General features: G+C 36.2%; 5 protein-coding genes across 5 annotated transcripts; 2 read left to right on the forward strand and 3 right to left on the reverse strand.

The window, feature by feature from the left end:
* Nucleotides 31–3,036, reverse strand: LOC109722655 (54S ribosomal protein L37, mitochondrial-like). Its single transcript, XM_020250758.1, has 2 exons — nt 2,818–3,036; nt 31–755 (listed from the first exon to the last, which is right to left on the reverse strand). Exon 2 carries the CDS (start codon nt 737–739, stop codon nt 338–340), a length of 402 nt encoding a protein of 133 aa, XP_020106347.1. The 5' UTR covers nt 740–755; nt 2,818–3,036; the 3' UTR covers nt 31–337.
* Nucleotides 5,019–9,776, reverse strand: LOC109723214 (glyceraldehyde-3-phosphate dehydrogenase 2, cytosolic). The gene is made up of 12 exons (XM_020251500.1): nt 9,644–9,776; nt 9,501–9,524; nt 9,302–9,402; nt 7,948–8,063; nt 7,770–7,869; nt 7,192–7,338; nt 7,043–7,103; nt 6,862–6,959; nt 6,036–6,178; nt 5,637–5,720; nt 5,410–5,499; nt 5,019–5,299 (listed from the first exon to the last, which is right to left on the reverse strand). The coding sequence occupies exons 1-12, from the start codon at nt 9,645–9,647 to the stop codon at nt 5,254–5,256; spliced, it is 1,014 nt and encodes a 337-aa protein (XP_020107089.1). The 5' UTR covers nt 9,648–9,776; the 3' UTR covers nt 5,019–5,253.
* Nucleotides 13,208–14,898, forward strand: LOC109723446. The gene is made up of 3 exons (XM_020251802.1): nt 13,208–13,402; nt 13,842–13,930; nt 14,562–14,898. Exons 1-3 carry the CDS (start codon nt 13,364–13,366, stop codon nt 14,707–14,709), a joined length of 276 nt encoding a protein of 91 aa, XP_020107391.1. The 5' UTR covers nt 13,208–13,363; the 3' UTR covers nt 14,710–14,898.
* LOC109723206 (mitotic spindle checkpoint protein MAD2) lies at nt 15,420–17,677 on the forward strand. Its single transcript, XM_020251489.1, has 7 exons — nt 15,420–15,715; nt 15,829–15,844; nt 15,937–16,067; nt 16,161–16,281; nt 16,410–16,513; nt 16,918–17,039; nt 17,164–17,677. Exons 1-7 carry the CDS (start codon nt 15,643–15,645, stop codon nt 17,218–17,220), a joined length of 624 nt encoding a protein of 207 aa, XP_020107078.1. The 5' UTR covers nt 15,420–15,642; the 3' UTR covers nt 17,221–17,677.
* Nucleotides 18,145–22,568, reverse strand: LOC109723205 (trihelix transcription factor GT-1-like). Its single transcript, XM_020251488.1, has 5 exons — nt 21,790–22,568; nt 20,703–20,741; nt 20,350–20,481; nt 19,407–19,634; nt 18,145–18,715 (listed from the first exon to the last, which is right to left on the reverse strand). The coding sequence occupies exons 1-5, from the start codon at nt 22,430–22,432 to the stop codon at nt 18,513–18,515; spliced, it is 1,245 nt and encodes a 414-aa protein (XP_020107077.1). The 5' UTR covers nt 22,433–22,568; the 3' UTR covers nt 18,145–18,512.

Below are 26,717 nucleotides of genomic sequence, written 5' to 3' on the forward strand. Positions count from 1 at the left end.
AAAGAAGTGCACATTAAGATTTGGAAAAGGTGAAGGAATACTTGGGATGATCTCCCAAAAACACAAGAAAACATGGCAATCAAAGTATATTGACATTAATTATATAGGCCCCTAACTCAAATCTATATTACTGATGGCAGAAATAGTTTAAACAGCTACAAGAAAAGCTCCCAGATCACATTATTCTCTTTTAGCATACAGCATGCAAATAAAATTTCAGAGACCTCTGACATCTTTAATCGACAAATTCCATAGCATGATTCAAAGAGAGGATTCAAAGAGAGGGAAGGAGAAAAAAGGAAAAGAGGCCCAAAATGCAGTTACTCCTGCTTCAGAATCAGTTCTTGGCCCTGACGGCATTATTTTCCTTTATCCGTGCACGGTTATCCAGCTTCACGAAGCGCTTAAGGTCTTCAAAAGGGAGAGTCTCTGTATCTTTTCTCCGTAGTTCACTTAAGAGAGGGCGCTTATCCAGTAAATGCCACAGCCAATCAGGATAGTCGGAATCAGGCGATATCTTGGGATCCGCACCATCCTTGAGGATATTTGCTCCGAACACCGTAGTGCTCTTAAGCTCTTTGCTGAGAGCTGAAGCTTTGGGGGCATCGGCTGCACCACCTTTACCACCCTTCTTTGCCTTACCACCGCCAGCTGCTGAATAACCTCTGGTTATCGCCAATTGAGCTGCCTCCTTTCTGATAGAGGCAAGCCTCAGTTTTCTTATGCCAATTGTTGCCATAATTAGATACCTAATACTGCATTTAAAATCCAAGAAAAAGAACGAAATTATCATAAAAAAGAGGAAACACCAATAGAATACGCATGTTCCTGCAAGAAAGAGCAACAGCTGCTACCAATGCTTGGATTCCATGACAGAAGCTAAAAATTCCACCAATGTTGCTAAAAAGCTAATCACTTAGAAGGCACAAGATATCCTATTATCACAGTTTGTAATATTCTGATAATCCTCCATATTTTCTATTGAAAATAAATTCAATTCGTTACCATTCAACTCAAGTTGAATAGTTATAAAAGAAGTAGGTGAAGTAGTGAAATCATTGTAAATTTTTAAGTGATAGAAATGCTAAATTATTATGAATTAGGAGGTACTCTTATTTCATACTTCAATAGAAATCATTAGCAGTCCATTAATAAGAATATACTAGTTTTTAACAACCTCCCAACTCAAATGGCATGCCAAATTAGTAACAAATTTGTCATTCCTAATATAAAATACATAATATTCCCAAAATATTACAAACCTTGAACCAAACGCCCCTAAAGGAAGAAACACTAAGTTTTAGTTGTAATCTACCAAGGATTATTACATTGTCAGCAAAATAAGCTTTCCAAAGAAAAGCTAACTGTGATACTAAAGAATAACCCTAATATAAAGATTATAAGTCACATTCTCCAGACAAGCATTCCCAAATAGGAGATCTACAGTGAAGCAATACAAAGCATTCGACTTAAAACAATTGCCTTAAATTGGATATTGAGAATATCAGTGCCCTTTTCCACCGCAAAGTTATCAGCTGAAGATATATCCTCTCTGAAATAACTGTAAAACAGTTAGGCACTCGTTTGGTTGTTCAAGTCGTGCTTTGCTTTTAAGAAAATATACATAGCATACAGAGGAAAGGGCAAATTAGAGTATGATAGTAACCCTCAACAGTATCAAAATAGAAACAACTGATCTTTTAAGAAAATACATTCCATACACAGGACAGGACAAATTAGAGCACGATAGTAATCCTCAACAGTATCAAAATGGAAATGAACGATCACTGATTCACTTACATTCCACTCTATGATTTCAATGCCTAGAAAACCTTGCACTTGCAAGTAGTGGGACAAAACCTCAAAAATAATAAAACCCAAGGAAAATCTAAATCAAGGTATTGCCCTTCCCACATTATAATCCGCTATCTCACTCTCCCATGAATTGGAGCTCATTACCACATATATCATGTTCTCATGGGTTCGTTCCCAATGATCAATGAAACAGACCAAGCTGCTAATAGCCCCAAAACTTTGAAGCCCATGGCCAAAATGTAATGATGATGGCCCCTTCAATAGGAGACAAACCACACATTGTTTGCATATGCATGAAAAGTTGTACAGAGAGATATAAGTTAAAAGATTAGGGCAAGTTGGCCGTAACATTGCACTACAAGTACAAAATTTCAAATAGGATTTTAGGATTTTGGGTTTAGGGCTTAGGGTGGTGAATCGCCCTTAAAAAAGGTGTATAATAACGAGATTGTACATAAAACTTCAATATTACAATTTGCGTGATCTCGTAGTGGTCTCTGTAATCTTGATAGCGCAAACGCATATAAAGTAGAAAGAAAGAATCTAGGAGGAACCTAAATCCATTCTTATTCCCATTACAAGCTGCAAAAGATTCATGTAATAAGACATTACACATTCTTATTAAGGGCATGATCTATTAGCACGACTTATGCAATTGAAGCATCGACATCTCCGAAGCTCCAGCACATATGAGATTTACATTGTCAAAACAAGTTTAAAAGCTAATTTTGATGCAATTCCAAGCGGAAGATGTAGTAATGATCACGATCAAATACCATTTCAAAATAATCAAATCTAGTACGCAATCACACGAATAAAATTTAGAACAAATAGCATAAACCCCTTCAAAAATATGCGCGAATTTCCATAGACTCAACTCTTGCGCAAACTAGTACCAAGCAGAAGCTCAATTAAAAAGAAAAGGGGAAAAAATGTTGCATTCATTAACACGAGAGAATAAGGAGAATCCAAACACTATTAAGAGGATTGCAAAGTAATTACCAATCCAAGCTCAAAAAGGAGGCAGGGACTAATCCAGGTTCTTGCTATGGCTCTAATACTGAGAGAGAGAGAGAGAGAGAGAGAGAGAGAGAGAGAGAGAGAGAGAGGTACTTGGCGCAGGGGAAAGGGTGGTGTCTCTCCCTGCACGAAGGGGTTAGGGTTAGGGTTAGGGTTAGTGAAGAGCGGGAGAGGGGATGGAGATTGGAGAGAGAGAGAGAGAGAGAGAGATTTCGGTGGACCGGGTCTTAATACTGGGCTTTGAACACCGAGTGTGTTTCCGTGGACCAGGTCTTAAAACTGGGCTTCGAAAGTTTCTCAGGGAATTAGTATTTGAAGCCCATTAGGCCCTCTCCTGGCTCAGCCCTGGCCCATTTAATAAAAAAAATACGTGCACCTGATGCATCATTATAATACGTGCACGGTGCACCGCACCATCTTATACGCCCATCGTATCACTTCTTCTTTTCTTTTTTTTGAGAGAGATAGGTAGCACCCTACCCGCTTCGTTTATTTTATTCAGAAATAAATTTAGCTGAAAATGTGAACCAACTAGGATTCGAACCTTGGATCTCGGGTACCAATCACCAAGCCCTTTGCCACTTGCTTTAGGGATGGTCGGTGCCCATCGTATCACATGCTTCAAACTTCAGTACGGTGACACCTCTTTGAGCATATGCTAGGGATGTCGATTGATATGGATATCCGAAATTTAATTAGAATTCGAAACCATTAGAAGCGGGTTTAGTAGATACTAAACAGGTAAGATCAATACTAAATAGTAGACCTCGCAAATGGGTGGACTGAATAATCCACGCGCAGATCATTGTTCCGCAAGTCATTTAGGAATGGATAAATTTTATCCGTAAATTTTTAGTTGGTTAACATCTTAACCAATACCCTCACTAGTGGGCGAGCAGGTATGCGGGTTACTACAATTTTTTTTACCTTTTTTTGCTTTTATACTTTTTCAAATGCAAAAAACAAATATAATTTTTAAAAATATAATATAACTTATTGATTGAAATATCATAACATACAATAAACAATATAAAATCTTAAAATGCATAAACTATATAATCTAAGAGTAATTTTTCATTCACAATTTTTGTAACCACAATTTTTGTAATATAAAATTAATAAATTTTTCATAATTATAAAGTCAATATCGTAAAGTTTATATACTTTTTAATTAAAAAAAATGCGGGTATCCGTGAATATATATTTTTTAATTAAAAAAAATATGCGGATATCCGTGAATATCCGCGGGTTGTCTAAAATGTTCATAACTTAATGGATATCTATTCATTTAACCCATAAATTTTTGGATGAGAAAAGTTAGCAACCGTACCTGTAAATTTGCGGATAACCTGCAGGTATCTGCGGATATGGGTAGAGTTTGTCAGGTGTCTCAATAGATAAAATAAAAATTTAATAGATTTGGATTTTGTTATAATGTTTGTTTGTACTCCAATCGAACCCGAGCCCGAAATTAAGACTTGTGTGAAAACCTATTATATATAAAATGGTATTTTTAGACATTTATTTTAACTATTAGTATATGTTAATGATTTAATTTTATGTTTGGGATGGTAAATAATCGGTTTCAATTTCTCAGTTTTGGGTGTGGATTTTTGGCTTTTATTCCAGTTCTTTATGGGGTTTGAATTTTTGTTACCGTAGAATTCGGGTACCGTTTCAAATTTTAATATTTTATGCAGATTCGATTTTGAATTTTGCAAAACATGATTCGAAACTGACAAGTTAACATCGCTAGTATATGTGTATCCTTTTTCTTGCTTTTAAGGTCAAAGTGAGGTTCTTGCTGTTGACCCTCATTAACTTTATCTCTATCCAAAAATTATAATTTTTTCTGGATAGATTATAATTTTTTTAAAGAAAGTTAATTTTTTAAATTTCTAGTATTAAAATTTACCCAATGAACCATTGGATTGTAACAAGGAGAATAATAAAAAAATAAAAACACTACGTTGTTTTCTTATACATACAAGCCAAAAAAGGAAAGATTCTGAGAAGAAAATAAGTGTCACCATATGCGCTACATGCGTTCACGTATCATTCGATAAAAAAAGGCATCTCTACAGAGAGAAACGAAATAATTTTCTTACTTCTAAACATCTTTAGACACATATGACTAGTGAAACGCAGCCAAACTATTTTGTAAACATTATTAAAGCATACCAAAACATAAACACACACAGCAGAAATAGTTTATTGATTAGCCAAATCCCAATTAAACTCTGATCACTTTAAAGAGAGATCTCAAACAAAAATGTAGGCCACAGACCCACACTGTTAAGTTTTAGACACCACTGTTTCACACTTCAACAACAAAAATTTATTCCGATGGCTCGCGAACATTAAACTCCTGAAGACGCAAGCCATAACTTAAAACTTTGCAAAAGAAATCTGAACTGTCTACTTGGTGCTGTTCATGTGGCGGATGAGGTCGACAACACGCGAGCTGCAAAAATAGGATAAAACAAAACAAAAACAAAAGAAGGCCAAATTAGCAAATAACATGTTTAGGATCCTGATATATTTTTTACAACATAATTAGAAACAGAAACTGACCTGTAACCCCACTCGTTGTCATACCAAGACACAAACTTGACGAAGTTGTCGTTCAGGGCAATACCAGCCTTGGCATCAAAAATGCTTGACCTGTTGTATCAGGAATGTAAACGCTGAATAGTTAGGCCATAAATTGGTGAATGACTATAAATATATGGGACAAACCAGCAACACCACTCAGAGGTGGGAATCACACGGGTAACATCATGGACAATAATTGGTATTACCTGCTATCACCGACAAAATCTGAGGAAACCAAGTCCTCATCTACATAACCCAAGATGCCTTTGAGATTACCCTCAGACTCTTCCCTGTGTTAGCACAAAAAAGAAAGGGAAAGAAGAAAAGAAAAGAAAAGAAAAGAAAGACATAAATACAAGATTTAAAAAGAAGGGAAAAAAGAACAATTGATCAATCAATGAGCTAGTCCAGATCCGTGCTAAAGTATTTTACGAGCTTCACTTAAGCTTATTAATCGAGCAAGTTCATCAACAAAAAGGAGTTTATTTAACACGTCACTCGCTTCTAACATAAATTGCACATCCTTCATAGGTTGGCACTTTGTTAAATAACAGGTAACTAACATGAAAGACGAATAAAAATCAAACAATTAGCTGCTGACTTACTTGATTGCAGCCTTGATCTGGTCATAGCTGGCAGCCTTCTCAAGCCTAACGGTGAGATCCACAACTGAAACATCCACTGTTGGAACTCGGAAAGCCATACCGGTCAGTTTCCCATTCAATGCAGGGAGCACCTTCCCAACAGCCTATGCAATTTAAAATCATCAAAAAGTTACTTTAGAAGTTGATTCAAAATAAAATTGGCATAGCAATAATTAACCACGGAGAGAGCAAAATATTCCGAGTCAAGGAATCAACGGCCAAGCAGAAAGGAGAGTAGTTGGAAGGCCTTTAAGACCTTTCTAACTCCACCAACCATTCAAAGAGATATTAAATACTCCGCCTTAAGAAAAAAAGGACAGAAGAAAACCTTTGCTTCGCAATTATATATATTCTTACGATGACTGAGAACAACCCATTACAAACAGAGAAATCCATCATATCAAGATGACACCATCATCAACTAAAATAAGCCAATATACACATTTAGAAGGCAAAAATGCAGGTAGATACACATTCTTTTTCATCAATGGATGCTTTTCTTGTTTGCACCTACACAAATCTGGTGCAAGCAAAGAAAAGTAAAAAAGAACAGTTTAGATGTTAGTCAAATTTGGCAACAAGGCTGCACGTGAAATACTCCAAATTTTTATTACCTAGCATATATTAAGGGAGATGACCAGTAGTCGTTTAATTCAGTAGAAAAAGATGTTCAACAATTCTCAACCTAATGTAAGAATGATCAACACACAGACTAGTATAATCCATGAAAACAAAAAATATATTCGTAGCCGACAATGGAGCGTCATAACATAAATATGTAGTATACCTTGGCAGCTCCAGTGCTGCTGGGAATGATGTTAAAGCTAGCAGCTCTTCCACCTCTCCAGTCCTTGCTTGATGGACCATCAACAGTCTTCTGTGTAGCTGAGGAAAATTATTAAAGGTTCATCAGCACATCTTCATCATAAATGCGCAGAGCAAGTTCAGACACAAAAATAAATAGTCACCTGTAATAGAGTGCACTGTGGTCATTAAGCCCTCAATAATACCAAACCTATCATGGATGACCTGCCAAACAGTTTGCAAGCATTAATATCTATCTCCCATAATCTTTTTATTATGTAACTATGAGGAGATAATATAGAAACCACAATACCTTAGCTAGAGGTGCCAAACAGTTAGTGGTGCAGCTAGCATTGGAGACAATGTCAATGTCAGGCTTGTATTCCTTCTCATTCACACCAACAACAAACATCGGGGCATCCTTACTAGGAGCAGAAATGATGACCTTCTTCGCGCCACCCTTTTGTCATAGATCATAAAAAATCAAGTTAATATACATATATATAAACATAATGCGACATACAAAAGAAAGTATAGCAGACCATTAAGAGACCAGAGAACACATTTTTACAAGAAATATTGCTTTTTCCAGAACGGTCTGTTTAAGTATCATTTCCTAGTGCAAAGAATATTCAGTTATCAAAATTTAGGAAGTGGTCGATACCATATAATGCAAAGAATTATTACTCCTTTTCTATTTCCTATTATTCTCACTTCGATATCACATATCACCAAGTAAAATTGCAGCTAATAACCCACTGATATTCTTCAAAGCTGCTTCAGAGAAGGCTGAATATTTGATAGATGCTACATCCATCAAGCCTTCTCTAGTATATATGAGCTAAATAAGATGATGTTACAGAATGATGAAACTATACAGGAGGAAATTACCTTCAGATGAGCAGCAGCCTTGTCCTTGTCAGTGAAGACACCAGTTGACTCCACAACATACTCAGCACCGGCCTCACCCCAGGGGATCTCCTCAGGGTTCCTTGATAAAGAAATTCTCAGGTCAGATCTCTAAAGCGAATTAATGAGTTGCTGGGCAAGAAAATGTCCAACAAATTACCTGATTCCAAAAACAGTGACTGCCTTCTCGCCAAAGAGAAGGGTCTTAGAATCCTTCACCTTAATATCATGGTGCTTCCACTGTCCGTGCACGGTATCATACTTGAACATGTATGTCTGCAAGCAATTACCGAAATAACAATATGCTAAATTAATATTAACACCAATAGAAATCATTGGTAAAATTTACATAAACAATTTATGGGGTCAAGAAGATTCTGATGTTCAGCAGATCTTAACAGAATGTGAATTTAGTTATGCAAATCTCAACTGCAAAGCATCAATTGGAACACAGGCGCTACAGAAGCAGTTACTTCATGTTATAGGCAAAAAGAATAGATGCAATTGGCCAACTAAGAGGAAAAGGGAATCAGCCCAAGCAAATAGATGGTCGCTGTCAACACTAAATCTCAACATTATCATCTTGCAATACCACAAGGCAAAAAAAAAAAAAAGTTTTTATTGGCTGATATTATATAAGATTAGATGTATGATACAATTCTTACATCACACAATACATTAAAAAAAGGGGTCAACATAAGGCATCTTTTCTCCATTATGGCCCAGCAGCCAATTATATCTAACAAATTTCATAAACAAACTAACCATACGTCCCTACATATCATCACTTACTTCATAGGAGACTCAAGAGAAACATCATGACAGGAGTTAACAGTATTGTAAATTCGCTTCTGAATCGCTTTTGAATAGCACTGACATATACATGACACCTTACCCGTTAATGCAAATTACAGAACCAAGAATCAGATTTGTATAAACTAAAAAACTTAGAAACATTGCTTTACTAGAGATGAAGATCTGGTAACTAATAAATTCAGATAGGCGGCCAATCTAATGTGATAAAGCAGCACGAGCATACAACAACAGTTGCCACAGATATTTTACCCCGCTAAATCACAACATCTTAGCGATATGATCTAGGGACTTACAAGAAATGGTCGGAGAATAATTTAGCCTTTTCAAAAAGTTAAATATATACATCAAAAAGAAAAAAAATAAAAGGTCCCACATAATAGAGTTGCAACTATTCAACAAAACCACTAGACCGCTAAACCATTAAAATTTAAAGGTAGATGAGGTAATTTGAGATCGCTAGTAAAAAGCTAACAGAGTCGCTATATCAAAAAGATCGAGGCAATGACACAACCAGCCACAAATTAACACAACATTTTCCGATCATTCCTCGCTACTCTATCATAGTAAGATCCAGATCTACATCGATCCAAGGCGCAACACGATATATAAATAAATCCGCCGCATACCGATTAATCATAAAATATGCATCAAAGACTACAAACCAGAACATCTTAGATCGGATCTGAGGACAACAATACCATGTAATCAGTGGTGATGAAGGGATCATTGACGGCGACGAGCTCCACATCATCGCTCTGGAGAGCAACTCTAGCCACCAAACGTCCGATCCTTCCAAATCCTTATAAAAACAATACAAAATCATCAAAATCAAAATAGATCAAAAAAACCGAAAAAACCTCAGATCAACTTGTGAATCAAAGCCGATCTGGAACCTACCGTTGATCCCGATCTTAATCTTCCCTGAAAAATCAAAAAGAAAAACAGAAAAAAAAAAAAAACAAAAATCATAAGATCAGTACACAGATCGAAGAGAAAGAAGAGAAAGAGGAGGCGAGAGAGTAATCTGAGGAGGGTTTTACCCATGGCGATCGACGGAGGCAAAATGAGATAAAGATATCTGAGACGAAAATGGAGATGGAGAATACAGAGAGAAGCAAGATCACTGAGGTGTGGCGAGGATTAATATAACGAGAGGTATTGTTACGATGAGCTCGAGGCGCACTGTAGTGTTACCCGGTTCTCATTTGAGGCAGCGCCTTTCACCGTATCTCGTCCGTTCGTTCTGGGAAAGTAGACAGATTCTTACGGCTGAATACGCGCCACGCGTCAGTCTCGTGTTCGCTGTTGCGTGAATTTCGGAACAAAATTTTTGGCTGCACAGGGTGTACAAGTGCGTCCTTCTATACGCAGCGCCCATAAATTTCAATAATTTACTAACAAGGTTTTATGACATTTTATTAAAGATTTGTATACCTAAATTTCTAAATTTTGAACGTATAATCAAATCTACCTATTTATTACTATATATAAAAGTAGAACACTTAATAAATCCTATATGAAAAGTTGACACGTGATTTTCTATATGCTTCTCAAATATGAATATTTGGTTGCGAATTATTTAATATAATTATAGATATATCTTTTCAATATTTATATATTTTTTTCAGTTAGCTGCTGATCTATACTACTTATAAAAACGTTAGTTTTGAATTTTTCCCTTTTCTCAAAATACCGGTCCCTATTAATATAATATTTTTCGCATATATAATATTNTTGTGTCAAATATGAAAGTTTAGTTGATCTCATTATATGCTTAAATATTAATGTCATTTGTAATTTTTCATATCAATTTTAGTTATCATTTTATTTCGCACATCAATATGTAAATGTAAATTATTTTGCATACCAATTCATAAATAATAGAGCATGATTGAATTTTGCATTTTAGTTGAATATTTAATTTGGTCCAAATTTTTTTTTCTCTAGCTTGTATACTTTAATATATACTATAATTAAGATTGATAGTATATTTTTTTATTTGTTAAAAAATATATAATTAATTAGAAATTTTTTTTGTTACATAATAATTTTTATTATTTTATATTATTGTATTAGCCGTACATCGCACGGATGAAAATCTAGTTATGACTCATTATTTATTGTTAACTTTTATGAATGGAATTTAAAATATATATATATATATATATGACTATACATATTATAGGGCGAGGTGCATGAGTGTACGTATACACGCGGTGTAGGGAATATAATTTAGTGATTGGTGTCACGAGGACGGCCGGAATTCGAGGGGCGGCGGAGTTTTCTAGATGGTTCCTTCCGCTGGATTTCGAACCGTTGCTGGATTTGGATTTTGATTCGGATTCGGATTCGGATTCGGATCCGGGCCCGCAGAGAGAGAGGGTGTGTTTCTTGGCGCCCAAGGAAATGGATTGGTGGATTTGAGTGTAACGGTCGTATATCACGGTTTTGATTATGACACGTGGGGCCCGCCGCACACGTTGGTCGCATGGGATCGCGGAGTCGCAGCGCAGCCGCACGATCTTGAACGGCCGGTGGAAAAGCGATGGACGGGTACGGTAGTGAAGGTTTGAATATGTGCATATTGGCTACAATTTATGCACAAAAAATCAAAGTACGGAATAATTTTGTCGCTCAATAGCAGTACAATATAATTGAACGAACTAGAATGGAATACTATCAATAACATCAAACTATTTATACTATTAATTTTTTAGCCTTTAAATTAAGAAATAAATAATTAGAATGATATAGACCTCTAAGATTGAGTCGATGGTTGGTTGAATAATATAATCTAATAATCAAAGGATTAAATCTAACGATGGAAAACTCGATAGCACCAAATGCTTGATGCTATCGATAGTACTTCAGTCGGACTCATAATTGAATTATATAAATATTTATTATAGAGTAATTCAGATTAATTTTATTATTTATTTTGTTAAAATAAGCAGTAAAATTGTCTCGTGCATAACGTGCATGATAATGAAAAATTAGTGCCTATACAAATTTTTATACCCAAACCCCATAGTATTGGTTTATCGTGGATAAACAGTCACTAACTGAAATCAAATGATTCCAAATTTATAGATTATAATTCAAATTTACGAAAAGCATATCTTTTTACGCATCTCTCCTAATAAATATTATGTTCCTTGACAATATATCATTTAACAAGCAAATATGTTACTAACAAATTTACAAATTTAAGCAATTAATCCTTCTATAGGAAAAAAAAATTTGAGGCTCAGTTACTCTTGTGTAGTTAACTTTAGCAATATTTTGTGGTAGGATTTAGAATTTGAAATTGCCGACTAATTCCCTAATTAATGTATCAAATCTGGAAGTTTTAAATTACCAAATTCATTTGATTCCTTTCCCCAAAACAAAAATAAAAAGAAAATAAAAAGAAAATTCCTTCTAGAAGTTCAAAATCGGAGGGGGAAAAATCCCAAGTTCTGCACGGCACCACCACCCACGCATTAGTCAAAGTCAGAAGCAAACCTTTAATTGGTTTCAAGATGGAAAACGCAAAACTTAAATTATTGTCAGTGTTTAATATAATTGGCTAATACAATTGGTTTAAGATTCAAATCTAGTTATTTCATATTTTCAGCAAAATCTCGTTGCGTATTTGATTGCAACACTTGCAAAAAAAAAATTAAACGTAGTAATAAAACAAATCTAACTTAAAATATAAAAGTATAATCCATCCAAGTACGTAAAAGATAAAAAAAGAACCGTTTGAATTGGAGACACACGTAGATAAATAGTATGTAAATTTTTTGCAAACCCTGTGCGTATTGAATGCATCTGAGTCATCTAATATGGACGAACTAAATTGTGTTATTCAGTGCAATAATTTAGGAGCCATCCTTGAATATGTTAGGATTTAGTTAGATTTGTAGTTGAATCCTATTTAGATAAGAATTAATATTTAAATTTGTTTGAGATAAATTAAGATTTAAATATTAATTAGAGGATAAACCTAACTAGATTAGGATTAATATTTAAATCTATTAGAGATTAATTAAGATAGATTTAGATATTAATTGGAGTAGAAATCCTAAATATATTAGGATTGGGGTACGTTTTAGTGGAGCCTTATAAATAGCTCTTTGTGGGTTTGTTTTTGAGGTGAGTACGGGAGAGAGAGAGAGAGAAAAGGCCTCTTGGGTGTCGTACCAGAGAGAGAAAAAGAGAGAGAGAGAGAGTTATTTAGTACACCTAGTGCATGGGTGCGCGCGGATGATTGTCTTCTTTATGGGTTTAAAGAAGACGAGAGAAGGGTAGAAGAGATTCAGAAAGAGGGCTCGGGTTGTAGCTACTCTGTGCAGAAGAGGAGTCAGGTGTAATATTCTCTTATTTAATGAATCTTATTTTACCCGCATATTTTCTGTTTTGGTATTTCTCTCTTTTATGATTGAATCAGCATCTGCTGAGGAGACGGGTTTATGGTAAAAACCCGATTTGACGTTTCCGTTGCGGAATCCCAACAATCGATACCGGATCCACAGCAGTCGGTATCGGAGCGGGTTGCGGATTCACGAGATCCGGTACCGGGGCGAGTACCGGATTCCCAACAGAATAATCTCTTTCAAACGCTACGGTGTGAAACTGAGACTTTATATGTGTTCAACATTATTGTCTAAAATAAATAAATAGATAGCTGAGTTTTTGGTGCTTTTTTTTCTCCACAAGAAGCAAATCACAGTTTTATTGAAGCCTGCGTTTTCTCTTCTTCTGCATCACCACATCTAATGGCTTCTTCCACCCTCAACAGATGGTTGAGGCCCGAGGTTTTTTTTTTTTCGATTTCCCTCTCTTTTAATTTTGATTTGATCTCTTTTTCTTACTAATTATGTGAATTTATTTACTAATCTCGAACTGCATGAAAACAAAATGACTCAAATATTCAATTGAAGTTATTCAGATGATCGATCGCTATAATACAAAGTTAATATAAAGTTCTTTTAACCTTCTCAAAATTATCTGTAATTGTGCAAACCTTCTTGATTTTTTTGTTTTTCAATTTTTTTTATACACGCAAGAGTTTATTATTTTTTTGAGAGATATGTAATACGCTACCCGCTTCGTTTATTTTATTTGAAAATAAACTTAGCTGGAAATGTGAATTAATTAGGATTCGAACTTGGATCTCGGGTACCAACCACCAAGTCCTTTGCCACACGTAAGAGTTTATTATTGTTCTCAAAGAAGTTGATAATTTTGGCGCAGGTGTATCCTTTGTTCGCGGCTGTTGGTGTAGCTGTTGGGATATGTGGCATGCAACTGATCAGGAATATCTCCACAAATCCTGAAGTGAGGTATATTGACTTCATATGAGTTTGCGTACGACAATAGTTACATCTTAAAATTGCATCAAATTGGTTCGAATTGAACATTGTTGGTGTCTAAACCATGAGCATGATATGATTCCAAAATTTCAGCAAAACCAAATAGTTCTCGGAATTGTTCGAATACACCGTGTCTGAGATTCGAGTGCGACAGGCGCACGAAATGTAGTTGACCGAGTGCTTATTTTGGTTCAATTCTGAATCAAACTTTTCAATTGTACAACGTAAAAGGTTCTAAAAGAGAAAGTTGTAAATATCTCCGCTATTCCGCCAAATGTTCTTTACTTGGAATTAAATAGAGAAGATGTAGAGGTTTGCTTTTACTGCAGCTAACACTTCGAATAAAAGTTCTCTAAAATTCTCTACACCCTTGGAAGCTTCATTCTTAGTCATTTGGACTATAGTTGTGTGGCTTTTGCCTTGGTTTTATGATATATTTATCGTCGCAAATTAATTGAATTGTTGTATTCATCCTTGTTTATCTCTACCATAGTTGGCATATCTAGTAACTCCTACTTGATACTGGCAAATAAAGAAGGAAAGAAACACTAAACTCCGCAATTTAAATTACAAATTGCTGTGTAATTTTAATTGTGTGCAGAGTCAATAAGCAGAATAGAGCTGCAGGAGTGCTCGACAACTTCGACGAGGGAGAGAGATACGCGGAACACGGGGTTCGGAAGTTCCTCCGCAACAAAACCCCGCAGATCATGCCGTCGATCAACAAGTTCTTCTCGGATCCAAACTGATAGATCATCGGCGATTCTCGAGTTCGCTTTTCACAATTATTTTTTGAGTGTTGCTCTCTTATTGCTGCATTAAGAAGAGCTTGTAATTGCCATTCTATTCTGGAATAAAAATTACAGTAAATCATTCATGGAGAATAACAGAGGGTTGTAGAACTCTGCGGAAATATAAAACATGTTTTGATTGAACTATTATGATGCGTAAGGTTTTTTTTTTTTTTTTTTTGAGAACAAATGTATTCTAAAAAAAGTATCATTAATATCTAATTCTCCGTTTGTGAGTACTACGGAATTTTCCTAATATCATTAAATCTGATGTTTGGATCTTATTCTCAACTTTTTTTATAAATTCCATTAGAGAGATTCTAAGCGGAGTTGGCGTGAATAAAAAACATGACTGAACTTGATCGGCAGTAACACCAGATTGAACCAAAACTTATTAACTTTTTAGCTGAAAAACTGAGCCACTAACTATTTGAGCAAATCAATGCATATTGATTTTTTAGAAATACAATGTATGTATGTTACAGAATGGTTCGATGACGGAATAGGTTCTCAAAGTTGAACCGGAATTAAAAATCCAATTAACTACGGGATCTGATTTGAATTCTGATACTAATAACGGGTTATCGGGTTCTACGAGCACCCCAACGAGATCCGCTATACAAGTGCTAGTGGGTGGGCCCCATCTCAATTTCGACCGTTGGATGGCATACCAGTTTTTAAAAACCTGGAGCGACCTTTGCGCCCTCTCAAGTCTCACCCCAAATCTCAAACGAAACAAAAAAGAAAAAAGAAAAAACTAGCCGTTAAACCTCCCCCCTCTCAAATTTCTCCATTTTTTCTTTTTGTTGCTGTTTTTTGCTTCAAAATTCTCCTTCAGATCGCTTCTTTGGAACCCCGTTCGGCGCCTTCGGATCGAGAAAGAAGGATCAAATGGCTTCTAGAACCATCTCCAAGGACATCATCACCCTCAAGGGCTCCGCCGCAATCGTCGGCGAGTTCTTCGGTATCATGATCTACCCATTCCTCTTTTTTTTTTAAAAAAAAAATCCTCCTGATTTCTTCATTTTTTGATCTCTTTGCGCCCGTGTCGTGTTCGCTCTTTTGCCGCACTCGCAGGCTACGCTGCAAACAGGTGAGAGATTGCCTTCTCCTTCTTCTTCGCATTTCTTGAATTGGTTTGGATTCGGAGACATGTTGCTAACATGTGTAAGATTTGATCTGCAGCATACTATACAATCGCGGCGTCTACCCCGAGGAAAGCTTTGCGAAGGTGAAGAAGTACGGGCTCACTATGCTGCTGACGCAGGACGACGGCGTCAAATCGTTCATCGCGAGCCTAACTTCTCAATTATCAGGTCACATTCTTGTTTTCGAAACTTACTGTCAACAATATTTTTTTAGTATTCTGAATCTCTGGCAGTGTTGATTTTTGTTCCTATTGTCGATAGAATGGTTGGAATCTGGGAAGCTGCAGAGGGTTGTTCTTGTGATAATGAGTAAGGCGACCTCGGAGGTTCTCGAGCGGTGGAACTTCAACATCGAAACCGACGCCGAGGTTGTCGAGAAAGGGTGAGTTGTTGTAAACACTGAACAGTAAGGAAGAACACAGAAAGAGTTGAAAGGGCGGCCGCGGAGGGGTCGGATTCCTGAAGTATGTTAATAATAGTGTTTGTTTGTGTGTGTGTGATTGTTCTCAGGGTCATAAGGGAGAAGAGTGATAAAGAAATCATGAGGGAGATCCAAGCGATCATGCGTCAGATCGCCTCCTGCATCACCTACCTGCCCTGTCTTGATGAACCTTGTGAGTCATTTCCTTACCCTTTTATCTTCACTTGTTTAATTGAGAAAGATTGGTAAAGTTGAGTTAAGATAGTGAATAGGGCCGTTCCCATTCCTAGGGAGTCTTGCGCCGTTTTTGCTTAGAGTTTATGTAGAAGTGCTTTTTAAGTAGTTTATCTGAAGCAAAAGCAAAAACTCTGAAATAGAGCCGCGGTACAGTTTAGTTCTCCACAATGACAAAAGCTTAAGGCAATCGATTAGCCAAACATCTTGTTTTTTGAAGCTTCGATTTTTGGAGAGGAGAAAAGTTATTCCATAAGCCAGACCAAAAGCACTTGTTCATTTATCTCTTTTTTTTCCCCCTTATTTTCCAGGAATTTTTCACTGTAATGGGCAATAATGGCTATAATATTTTTTTTTTTCTAGGTGTGTTTGATGTTTTAGCCTACACTGATAAAGATGTTGCTGTTCCATTTACTTGGATTGAGAGCGACGCCAAACTGATACAGAATCCCCAGATGGTTAAACTGCATTCTTTCGACACCAAGGTAATTAAACAATCTATAATTCTTATTAGAGTAAACTCAGTCATCTATTTTTCGCTAAAATTGTTGATCACTTGCCTTTGTTCCAAGCTAAACTCTCTCTCTCGCTTTACATGGAATGATGCAGATACATAAAGTGGATACCCTGGTTTCATACAAGAACGATGAATGGGACGAGCAGTAGCCGCTGTTCTCGAAGCTCATAAGTGGCTGTGAACCGTTCATTCACATTGAGGCATGTGTGTTAGGGAGATTATCGGCCGTTGAATGGCATCTTGTGCTGAAATGTGAGAACAATCATTTAGATTGGTTCAATTTTATGTGTTGAATGTTTTTGGTTCTACGAAATTACCACAGCTTTTTAGAACTTAAATCTCTGATGAAGGAATCGATATGCAGTAGACAAATCGTTCACAAGAGAATGCTTCTCGAACTATCTGTAGGAGTAGAAGAAGTAGAACGAATTGTTCGTCGTGTTCATTGATGATGACCAAGAAATCGTAGCATGTCCTGACGCAGTTCTATTTGCAAAATGGAAGGTGCACCCTCTCTCAGGGGATGTTTATGTCAATTTCAAATTATGTACTCAATACTGATACTGGGGGTAAATTGCACCAGGTGAATTCAACCTTCCAGCAAAAGTATCATGTCTTGCATTGAAATTTTCTATCAAATACTATCATCCTATGTCCTATAAAGTAACTTTTGAACTTACAATTACTTGATCATTCTCGCCCATAAACAAGGAAACTTGATGAGGAACTTGACGAAAAGGATCAACAGGAAATGCAGAAGTTTGAATCTCAGATAGAACAATTCAGATAGAACAATTCAATGAAAAAAAAAAAGAAAAAGAAAAAGAAAAGGATAATTTTGTCCCAATTCCAACTAAACAAATTAACTGCAGCATTAGGTAAAAACAATGCAACGAAGACAGATTTGATTGAGAGATTATGCGAAAAGAAAATTGCATAAAATTTACTTGGAATTACGGCGGAAATTACTTTTCTGATGGCAATTAATATTAAGTCTGAGGCAAAAGGGAAATTCACCTTTAATGGTTCCCATCTGTAACGTCAAAATGAGGAAAAATAAAAGACACACCAAAAGATGATAAATAATAAAATTTACATTCGCCGCATTCATCGACCAGAAAGTTTTAAACCAACAGAAAACATGTCTGAAGGCTTTTACCGGCAAGATTCACAGTGTGAAGGTTATCTACATATTTGAGAGCCCTAACCAACTCATATGTGGGTTGGTAACAGTTTCATGAGCCCCTAGATACAAAAATAAACACTAGTTCAAACATTAAATCAGATCTATGCGTGCTAAAGCAAATAAAGTAACTTCATATAGTCCAAAATAGAAGGTCATTGCTTCTATTCAGGCCAACAATAGTATGTATAACTTCTTCAAAAAAATCAGTAAATATTCTTCACTGAGTTGAATGTTTCAGATCTCTCTTAATCTCAGTCACCTTATGCCCTGATACATCGCACCCGGACGAAGCTCATCCAATGTATCAACACTTCGGAAGCCACTAAGTTCTCTTAGTCCAGTCCAACCACGGCGTGAGAGAAAGTCGCAAAAATCTTTTTCAGTGTAGAGAGTCTTTTCTTCAGTTTGGACTGGTATGCGATCTGTGTCGTCATACATGCACACTTTGATACTTATCCCTGAAAAGATTATACACGAGAAGTCATAAAGCGGAAGTATTCATATCCGTCATTATAAAATCTCCATTGTGTATATAGCAAATGCAGTTATGGATAACCACACAATATTACGATAAGCTGGATACAAGGGAAATTTGCATTATATAAGTTAGAAGAGGGAGTTTCATGGAATCAGTAGGCACAACTTGATTTCTATGTAGCATAGCCATATCCATAGAGACTAGTTGTAAGCTTTCATTAATTTAACTATGATCAATTGTCAACTAGTGTATTATTTCTCTCCTTCCTAAGAGATTGCTTGTTTCACATTCTTTTCTCCGCAAAGGCCAAACCACTAATAATTGCCTAATTATTGTCGTTTCTATTGTTGTTAGTGTAGTTGCACCAAAAGGATTAGGCAGTTAAATCATGATTTTAATCTCTTAATTCTCGTAAAAGTTGAACTACAAGCATTTTTGAACGGACTAATAATCCTAATTTGTTTTTATCCTTCCACGAATCATCTAGTATAGTACTCGTAACTAGTCCTTGCCTCTTACCTTGGATAGGCCAATATGAAGCAGAAAAAGGCCTTGTGAGATGCACGTATGATGATAGATAACAAAATTTGTAGAAAATTAGAAATATATGATGAATATTATAAACTAAAAGAAGATCGTTCAATTATCTGGCAAAAGTATATTAATTTTACCCTCATCAAGATGAAGAGTATAAGTTCCTAATGGCATGTCCCTGTCAAAGCTGCGAACTACATCATCTTCATCTTCGAGCCAAAAGGCCCTTTTAGTTCTTAATCCAAACGCTGATTTGATGGCCTCCTTAATTGCCTCAGCAGTGCCATCAATACCTATCCTTTTAGTGTACTCTCCCCATTTGACTAAAATAACCCTTCCAACATAAGAAGGATGGTTGTCGCCACCTGCCAATAAGGTTAAGACTAATTAATAGAGTGAAAGCAATCCAGGACACCCAATAAACTAAAAGAGCACTAATTAAATTGCAATTGCAATTAGCAAATTTTACTTTGCATATTCTTTTTTTCAGAGATAAAAGGTTAAATGTCGACTCTTAAGCAGCAAGGACAGGTCGTTCCCTTTCAGTAATACTAGTATCTGCTATATAGTAGTATTACTTGATATTTGCTGAACTTCTGATGAACTGTGATTTTGGTGTCTAATCTTTTTCTCTTAGACATGCCTATCTCAATCTAACCTTTTTTTTGCAATGTCATCCACAGATTCAATTCCACCCAAATCAATGTTTCATTCCGCATTTGCTCTCCATACGACAACTGATACTATTAGATGATTTTACTCAATATTCAGTAAAAGGTCATTTAACATGATAAAATTGTTTGGAGGCCTTGTTTAGAGCAAATGGTGATGCAAAAGTCATATAACATGATAGGTTTTCCATGTTATGTGCAACCCCTAACAAAAGCTAGGAATTTTGGACAGAAAGTGCACGCACGCATAAAACTGAAAAAGATAATATCAGAACCAAAAACAATCTACTTAAGTAAAAAAAAAATTAAGTGTTCAAATTAACAATCAACACATTTCAAAGTACTAAAATAATATCTCAGGAGAAAGTATATTAACAGGTATCGCAAATTTTCAAGATATAAGTGTTACCATTTGCAGAGGAATCCCTCCAATTCCAAGGGTTGACACCATTAGTTGCTACAGCATCAGCAGCTGTTATGGCAAGAGGATGCCTTTCACTCTCCAAATGTCTTTCCACACTAAGGGTTGACCTACCACCAGCTAGTAAATCATATACATAGCTTTAATTACAAATAATGTATGTTCCACCAAGCATTTTGTGTTGAAAAAAAAAAATCACTTGGCTTAATAATACACACTACAAAGCCAGGGATGCAAAATCAGAATCATGAGAGACAACAAAAAGTAGTCCACTACTCCGCTCTGAAGGATATCACGTAGAAAAAGGAAACAGTCATGAAACATAAAAAACAGTCGATTACCTTCAACAGATCCAAATGGAATTGCAGTATCTTCAAAACCTAGGACAAAGAACAGTATGTATCAATTGATTAGGTTAACAACAATAAATAGAATAATTACGAGTATGAGCTTATTCATGTAGCTAACATACCAAAACAGGATAATTTCTAGTTTGAGATAATTCATGCAACCAATATATCTGTCCAGCCCACAAAAATAAGTAATGTGCAGCTAATTGGTTACTTCTTTAACATCCCGAAGGACAAGAAATATACTATTATACTGCATATATCAGCTTGAAACGCAACCAAAAAAAAATGTAAACAATTATCACTGTTTGAAAAGTACGAAAGGAAAATGATAAGCATAGCATAAAGAGAGCACATAATGCAATAATGAAAACAGAAAACAAATGGCAATGCCTAACTGAAATATTGAGTATACAGAGCTGCCTTTCTTAAGTCTATGAATTCCATATTGGGAACAAATGCCACAAAGGTAATGGCCAACCTGTTCTTCCTAAAAAAATATGATAAATCTATGCAATCTGATAGATCAAGAGAGCACAAATGGAACAAATGGTTCTGTAGAAAACACTTTGAACTTTCACACAGGCATCAGCATGTACACAGAACAATAAGCACGCAAACAAGGCAGTCCGCTGAATAGCTCACTTCTCTTTTACTTCAATGTGTAGTGTAAAATCCATAGTGGCCAGAAATTAATTAGAAGCATCTCAAACAGATAAATGTTTTCCATCTGATATTTTGCGAATCAAATCTTTCACTAATCTATGCCCCAGTGATGAAGGCAAAATCCTGCAAAAAGGTTCACATCATTATCCTCAAGAAGTCTATTCCCACGCTCACAGTAGACAATATGGAAACTGTAAGGTCACTCTTGTTTGTACAAAGCTTTAATTGCAACCAAAAGTCTAGCCGCAGTTACTTGGATAGCAACTAAGTATCAAGCTAATTGACTATCTAATCATGTTCATATATCATCATGCTATAGCAAATTACCAATAAGAAGTAATCATCAAGGAAAAGCAAACTCATGTAAAAATGCATTAATCATTTATCAAACTTTACACAAGCGGTCTGATACCTTTATCAGAGAATTGCAGATAGGAATCAACCTTGGAAGCAGTAGGGCTTTTGTAAGGAGCATTCTTGCTCCTCTCCTTAAGCAACTCATCAAGCTCCTTGTAGTACGACATCTTCGCCGACCCACTCCCCTTCGACTGATGCTTCGCCTTCTTGAACTCCTTGAGCAAATTCCTCCACTTATCGGTGCACATGGTCGGCGACCTATCGTACCCTTTCTCCCTCATCTTCGCCGAGATCTGCTCCCACAAGTGCTTATTCGACTTCGATGTATTGAAAAGCCCATCCATCTCCCTCCGAAAGCTGATCAAGCTTCTAGTCTCCTCCTGAACCCAAGTCTCCGCCCGCTTCTTCGGGGCCTTAATCTCATGGTCCTCTCCGCTGCTCTCAGTGAAGATCATCTGCTGCGGCTGCGGCGGCGGCGGCGGAGGCGGCGGCTGCTGCGGCGGTAATCCGCCATTGCCAACGACTTGGATCATCATATCCCTAGCTTCTTCCTTGTAGTAATCCACGGGTCGAGGCTTCTCGGCCAAGTACATGCTCTTCCTCGCCCCGGCCTCTTCCTCCTCGCCCTCCTCCTCCCTCCTTCGGTAGCAACGGAGGAGGGGCTGCGACAAGAACTGGTCTAGAGTAAGAAGAGACATGGAATCACACGGCGACCACAAGAGGGCTTTGCGACTAGCCCCGACGGAGCAAAACCCATGTCGCGAATCCCTCCAAAACCTGAGGGGAATTGGGGATTCGAGAAGCGATCTCTAGGGAGACAAAGGGAGGCAAATGGAGTGGGATTTGGAGAGGACGATGAGGGCAACAAAACCCGTATCGCGGACTCGGGGAATCGAGACGAAGAAGAAGGAGAAGAAGATGAAGAAGAAGAAGAGGGGAGGAGAAAAGAGACGAGGGTTTCGGAGGAAGCGACGAAACCGAGCTCGCTAATGGCGAGAGCGACACAGAGAGAGACGGGGGGTTTTGGCTTTTTTTCGCCGCTTTTCTCAGCTGAAGCTTTTATTTGTTTTTAGGGAGGGAGACGAAAAGGGTGTAACTCTGCTCAATGAGGCTTCTTCGCCTGAGCGGAGAATATACTAATATTGTGGGGGGTTTTGTGTAAAATGCCTACTTAATTAATCAATTTATCATTTTGTAAATGTTTGATCATATAATTTTAAGTGTAGAGCTACTATCGGAAGCATAAAGTAATTAGTACTTCTGATTTTTTAATCCTTAGATCAAAAAATTTTACGATTGGGATGATAACGATCCCATTAGAGTGGAGTGGTCCCTAGGGTTGAGTGATCCCTATTGATTAATAATATTAATCCAATGATTAGAAATGATTAATTGGACTGATCTAAGAGCTAAAAAATCAGAAGCACCAACTACTTTATGCTTCCAATAGTATAGCAGCTCTACTCTAATTCTAAATTCTAAATATCGATTCAAATTTAGTATTTGCAAACAAATTTTTCAATACATGCAAAAAATATCAATTTTGCGTGGTGCTTGCTTCACCAACAGATATATCAAAAAATAGTTCTCTCACTAAACAATATTTTTTATCAGTTTGATTACTACAAATTTTTTATTTTTCTTCAAATTTTATGAAAAAGTCTTACTTACGTTTTTCAGATTTTTATTTTAAGAACAGAAATTATGAAAATAATACTTTTTATTATGAAATTTTTTAAAACATAATTTTTTATGCTTTTTTTAAAAAATCAAACACCTTCTATAAGGGCTATACGTGTAGCATTTAAAGGCCAATTTGCATAAAAAATCCACTTATTTTAGGCTTTTGTAAAATCGGGCCACCTTTTTCGTTTTTGCAGATTCGGTCCGCTTTTTTAGCAAACTGACCAAAATGCCCTTGTACCTTTTTCTCTTTCTTTTTTTTTTTTTGTCGTTCTTTTTTCCTTTTTTTTCCCAGAGAGCAGCAGAGGCGGAAACGCCACCCCTGCCCCGGCGACGTCGCCTTCGTCCGCTCCGGCGACGTCGCCGGCAACGAGCCCCTCTCCCCTGCCTCAACCCAAATCCTCCGACTTTGCTGAGGCCGCGCCACCATCCTCTTTTTTTTTCTCTCTTTCTTCTCTTCTTCTTCTTTTTCTTCTTTCTCCTGCAGGAACAGTTTTCTTTTTTTTTTTTTTTTTTACTCTTTCTTTTTTTTCTTCTTCCTGCGGGAGAAGCTTCCTTCTCTTTTTTTTTTCCTCTTTTTCTTCTTCTTCTTCTTCTTCCTCATGTACGCCAAGTTCTGCCACCCCGCCACCAACCTCTTTGCNAGAACGAGAGAACGAAGAGGAGAGAGAAAGAGGAAAGAGAAAAAGTAATAAGGGTATTTTGGTCAGTTTGCTGAAAAAGCGGACCGAATTTGCAAAAACGAAAAAGGTGGCCCGGTTTTGCAAAAGCCCAAAATAAGTGGATTTTTTATGCAAATTGGCCCATTTTCTTTCATATTACCTATAAATTTTATATTGCATAAATATTAAACGGATAGGCATGAAAAGAGAGAAAGAATATAGGACATTTTCATTTAAAAATTATAATTTTATAAATTCCAAAAATAATGGTTCAAAAAATTTGTTAAGCGAACTTTGTGATTAAAAATAGCGGAAATTACAAGTGAAAATGTACTGAACCCCCTTACATATCATTTTGAAACAGGTTCCTAAACCTCCCTCTCTTTATTGGCACTTGATCATTTGATTGATTTAGTTTAAATTGATTCAATTTAAACTAATTTAAACTAAAATCATATTGAATTAACCATTTTTATTTGTTATTAGCTATTGGCAGTTAACGGAAGATGCTAGTAGCCATTAGAGTTATTAAATATAAGAGAAGTAAATTAAATCTAACGACTAAATTATACAAACCAAAAAAATTTAAAATAAAGAGTTTTCGCTTAATAAAATTAAACTACTTCAGTTTTATTTTACACTCATCAATTTTGACTTAATAAGGTGGATGATATGGAGCATAGATCGCAATTGAAAACATTATCACTTTTGACCAGAAATATAAAGTTCAGTAATCTAACAAAATAAGTGAATAAGCGGCTGTCACTGGCGCAAGCGGCAAAGACTAAATTATTGATATATGACGGTCCAAATTCAAAGCTTAGTTATTTTACATCATCAGCTTAAGAATTCGAGTCACAGACTATTATCTTAAGAATTCGAGTCAAAAGTTATAAATTGGAGTCGAAATCTAGTTAAAGCTAATTTCAACTAAGATTTTGTTGGCCACCAAATAATTTTATGGTGGGGTTTTTTTGCAAATGGCCTTGAAAAAATTTTATTTTAAAACTTGCTCCAACAAATTTATAATTATAAAAATGGCCCTCTCCTGCCACGCAGGCGCCACGCAAGCGCGACGTGGGCGGGCTCGGAGGTCGCTTGCTAAATTGAACACGGTGAATGATTCACCGTGTTCAAACATATTTATAATCACTTTCTTCTTTTTTAGGGATGTCAATGGGTCGGATTAGATCGGGTTTTCAAAAATCCGAACCCGAATCCGAAAATCAAATTAAAACTCGAACCCGAATTCAAACCCGGCGGATTTTAAAAATCAATATCCATATCCATACCCGACCAAAAACCCGAAACTCGAACCCGAGCCCGACCCGTTGACATCCCCAAAATCCAAACCCGAATCTGAAAATCAAATTAAACTCGAACCTGAATTCGAACCCGGCGGGTTTTAAAAATCCATACCCATATCCATACCCGACCAAAAACCCGAAACCCGAACCCGGACCCAACTCGTTGATATCCCTAAAAGAGAAAAAAAAGAATATAAATATAAAACGCGGTAAATGATTCGCTGTGTTGAACTTGGCAAGCGACCTCCCAGCCCGTCCACATGGCGCTTGCGTGGCGCCTGCGCGGCAGGAGTAGGGTTATTTTTGTAATTATAAATTTGTTGGGACTTGTTTTAAGATAAAAATTTTTTAGAAGGCCATTTGCCAAAAAAGCTCTTTTATGTGCTTACGTCCTAAAATTTTTATTTTTATTTTGTTTTTTAAATAAGTCGTGCCAAACAGGCTCTTGTTTTCATATACTGTAATAGCTAGTATATCCATATGATGAAACGTTCTAGTGTTGACATTATTGGCGTTAGCATTGTTTTTGTGCATTGGTGCTTTATAATTTAAAATAAAAAATATTGCTCGAGTAACACAGGTTTGTGAAAGAATGTGAAAAGATTAGTGATCTTAATAAAATTTTGGTAAGTGTCATATGTGAACGTTGTGAGATGCAGATTTTCTAATTAGAGAAATTTACTCCTGATAAGCACTTAACCTGAAATTAGAAGATACTCAGTTGCCTCTCACAGAAAATAAATAAATAAATAAACAACACTTTACGCGGTATCGTGCCATTTAATTTGTCATATGACCAACGATTAATACAAACAGTAATATAAGTTAAGAAGAATAATGACTGTGATGCATATGTGAATGCATTCTACTGAGAGTAATTTTTTGACACATCAGAATAATCAAGATCAGTCATTTTGCTCGTCGTATACTTTAAGGTCATATTTGAATGTTGAAATAAATTATCTAGTAATAACTTATTAAGTACAACTTTTTTTTGACTGAAAATTTAAAGTTTGATTTTTTGCCTATTAAAAGATTTTGATACTATTTTACCTACTAAGTGATTTGCCTTATTTTTAAAAAATAACTTAATCAATCATGATTCAACACAACCAATGATGTACAGAAGTGACTTTGTTATTACTTGAAAGTGAGCAAAATCAAATACCTTTTACTCTTTCTATCAATAAAGGCTAAATTACTTTTGGTCCTCAAACTGAGTTGCATGATATTTTGGTCCCCAATTTTAACTTATTATAATTTCTGCCTCAAAATTTCTAAACTGTTATAATTAATTCCCAAATTTAATTTACTGGACTAAATATTTATAT

The sequence above is a fragment of the Ananas comosus genome, linkage group 17 (assembly GCF_001540865.1).
Source record: "Ananas comosus cultivar F153 linkage group 17, ASM154086v1, whole genome shotgun sequence".
NCBI lineage: Eukaryota > Viridiplantae > Streptophyta > Magnoliopsida > Poales > Bromeliaceae > Ananas > Ananas comosus.

What these genes read in the sequence shown, in the direction of transcription:
- LOC109722655 (XM_020250758.1), bottom strand. Translation starts at nt 739, where the DNA reads ATGGCAACAATTGGCATAAGAAAACTGAGGCTTGCCTCTATCAGAAAG.
- LOC109723214 (XM_020251500.1), bottom strand. An exon ending in GTTTGGCACCTCTAGCTAAG is followed by an intron (nt 7,104 to 7,191) that starts GTATTGTGGTTT and finishes ACTGTTTGGCAG; the next exon opens with GTCATCCATGATAGGTTTGG. An exon ending in CAGATCAAGGCTGCAATCAA is followed by an intron (nt 5,721 to 6,035) that starts GTAAGTCAGCAG and finishes GTGCTAACACAG; the next exon opens with GGAAGAGTCTGAGGGTAATC.
- LOC109723446 (XM_020251802.1), top strand. Translation starts at nt 13,364, where the DNA reads ATGGCTTCTTCCACCCTCAACAGATGGTTGAGGCCCGAG. An exon ending in ACAGATGGTTGAGGCCCGAG is followed by an intron (nt 13,403 to 13,841) that starts GTTTTTTTTTTT and finishes ATTTTGGCGCAG; the next exon opens with GTGTATCCTTTGTTCGCGGC. An exon ending in TCCACAAATCCTGAAGTGAG is followed by an intron (nt 13,931 to 14,561) that starts GTATATTGACTT and finishes AATTGTGTGCAG; the next exon opens with AGTCAATAAGCAGAATAGAG.
- LOC109723206 (XM_020251489.1), top strand. Translation starts at nt 15,643, where the DNA reads ATGGCTTCTAGAACCATCTCCAAGGACATCATCACCCTCAAGGGCTCC. An exon ending in GCCCTGTCTTGATGAACCTT is followed by an intron (nt 16,514 to 16,917) that starts GTGAGTCATTTC and finishes TTTTTTTTCTAG; the next exon opens with GTGTGTTTGATGTTTTAGCC. An exon ending in TGCATTCTTTCGACACCAAG is followed by an intron (nt 17,040 to 17,163) that starts GTAATTAAACAA and finishes GGAATGATGCAG; the next exon opens with ATACATAAAGTGGATACCCT.
- LOC109723205 (XM_020251488.1), bottom strand. Translation starts at nt 22,432, where the DNA reads ATGTCTCTTCTTACTCTAGACCAGTTCTTGTCGCAGCCCCTCCTCCGT. An exon ending in TCTGCAATTCTCTGATAAAG is followed by an intron (nt 20,742 to 21,789) that starts GTATCAGACCGC and finishes TCTTTGTCCTAG; the next exon opens with GTTTTGAAGATACTGCAATT. An exon ending in TCCATTTGGATCTGTTGAAG is followed by an intron (nt 20,482 to 20,702) that starts GTAATCGACTGT and finishes ATGATTTACTAG; the next exon opens with CTGGTGGTAGGTCAACCCTT.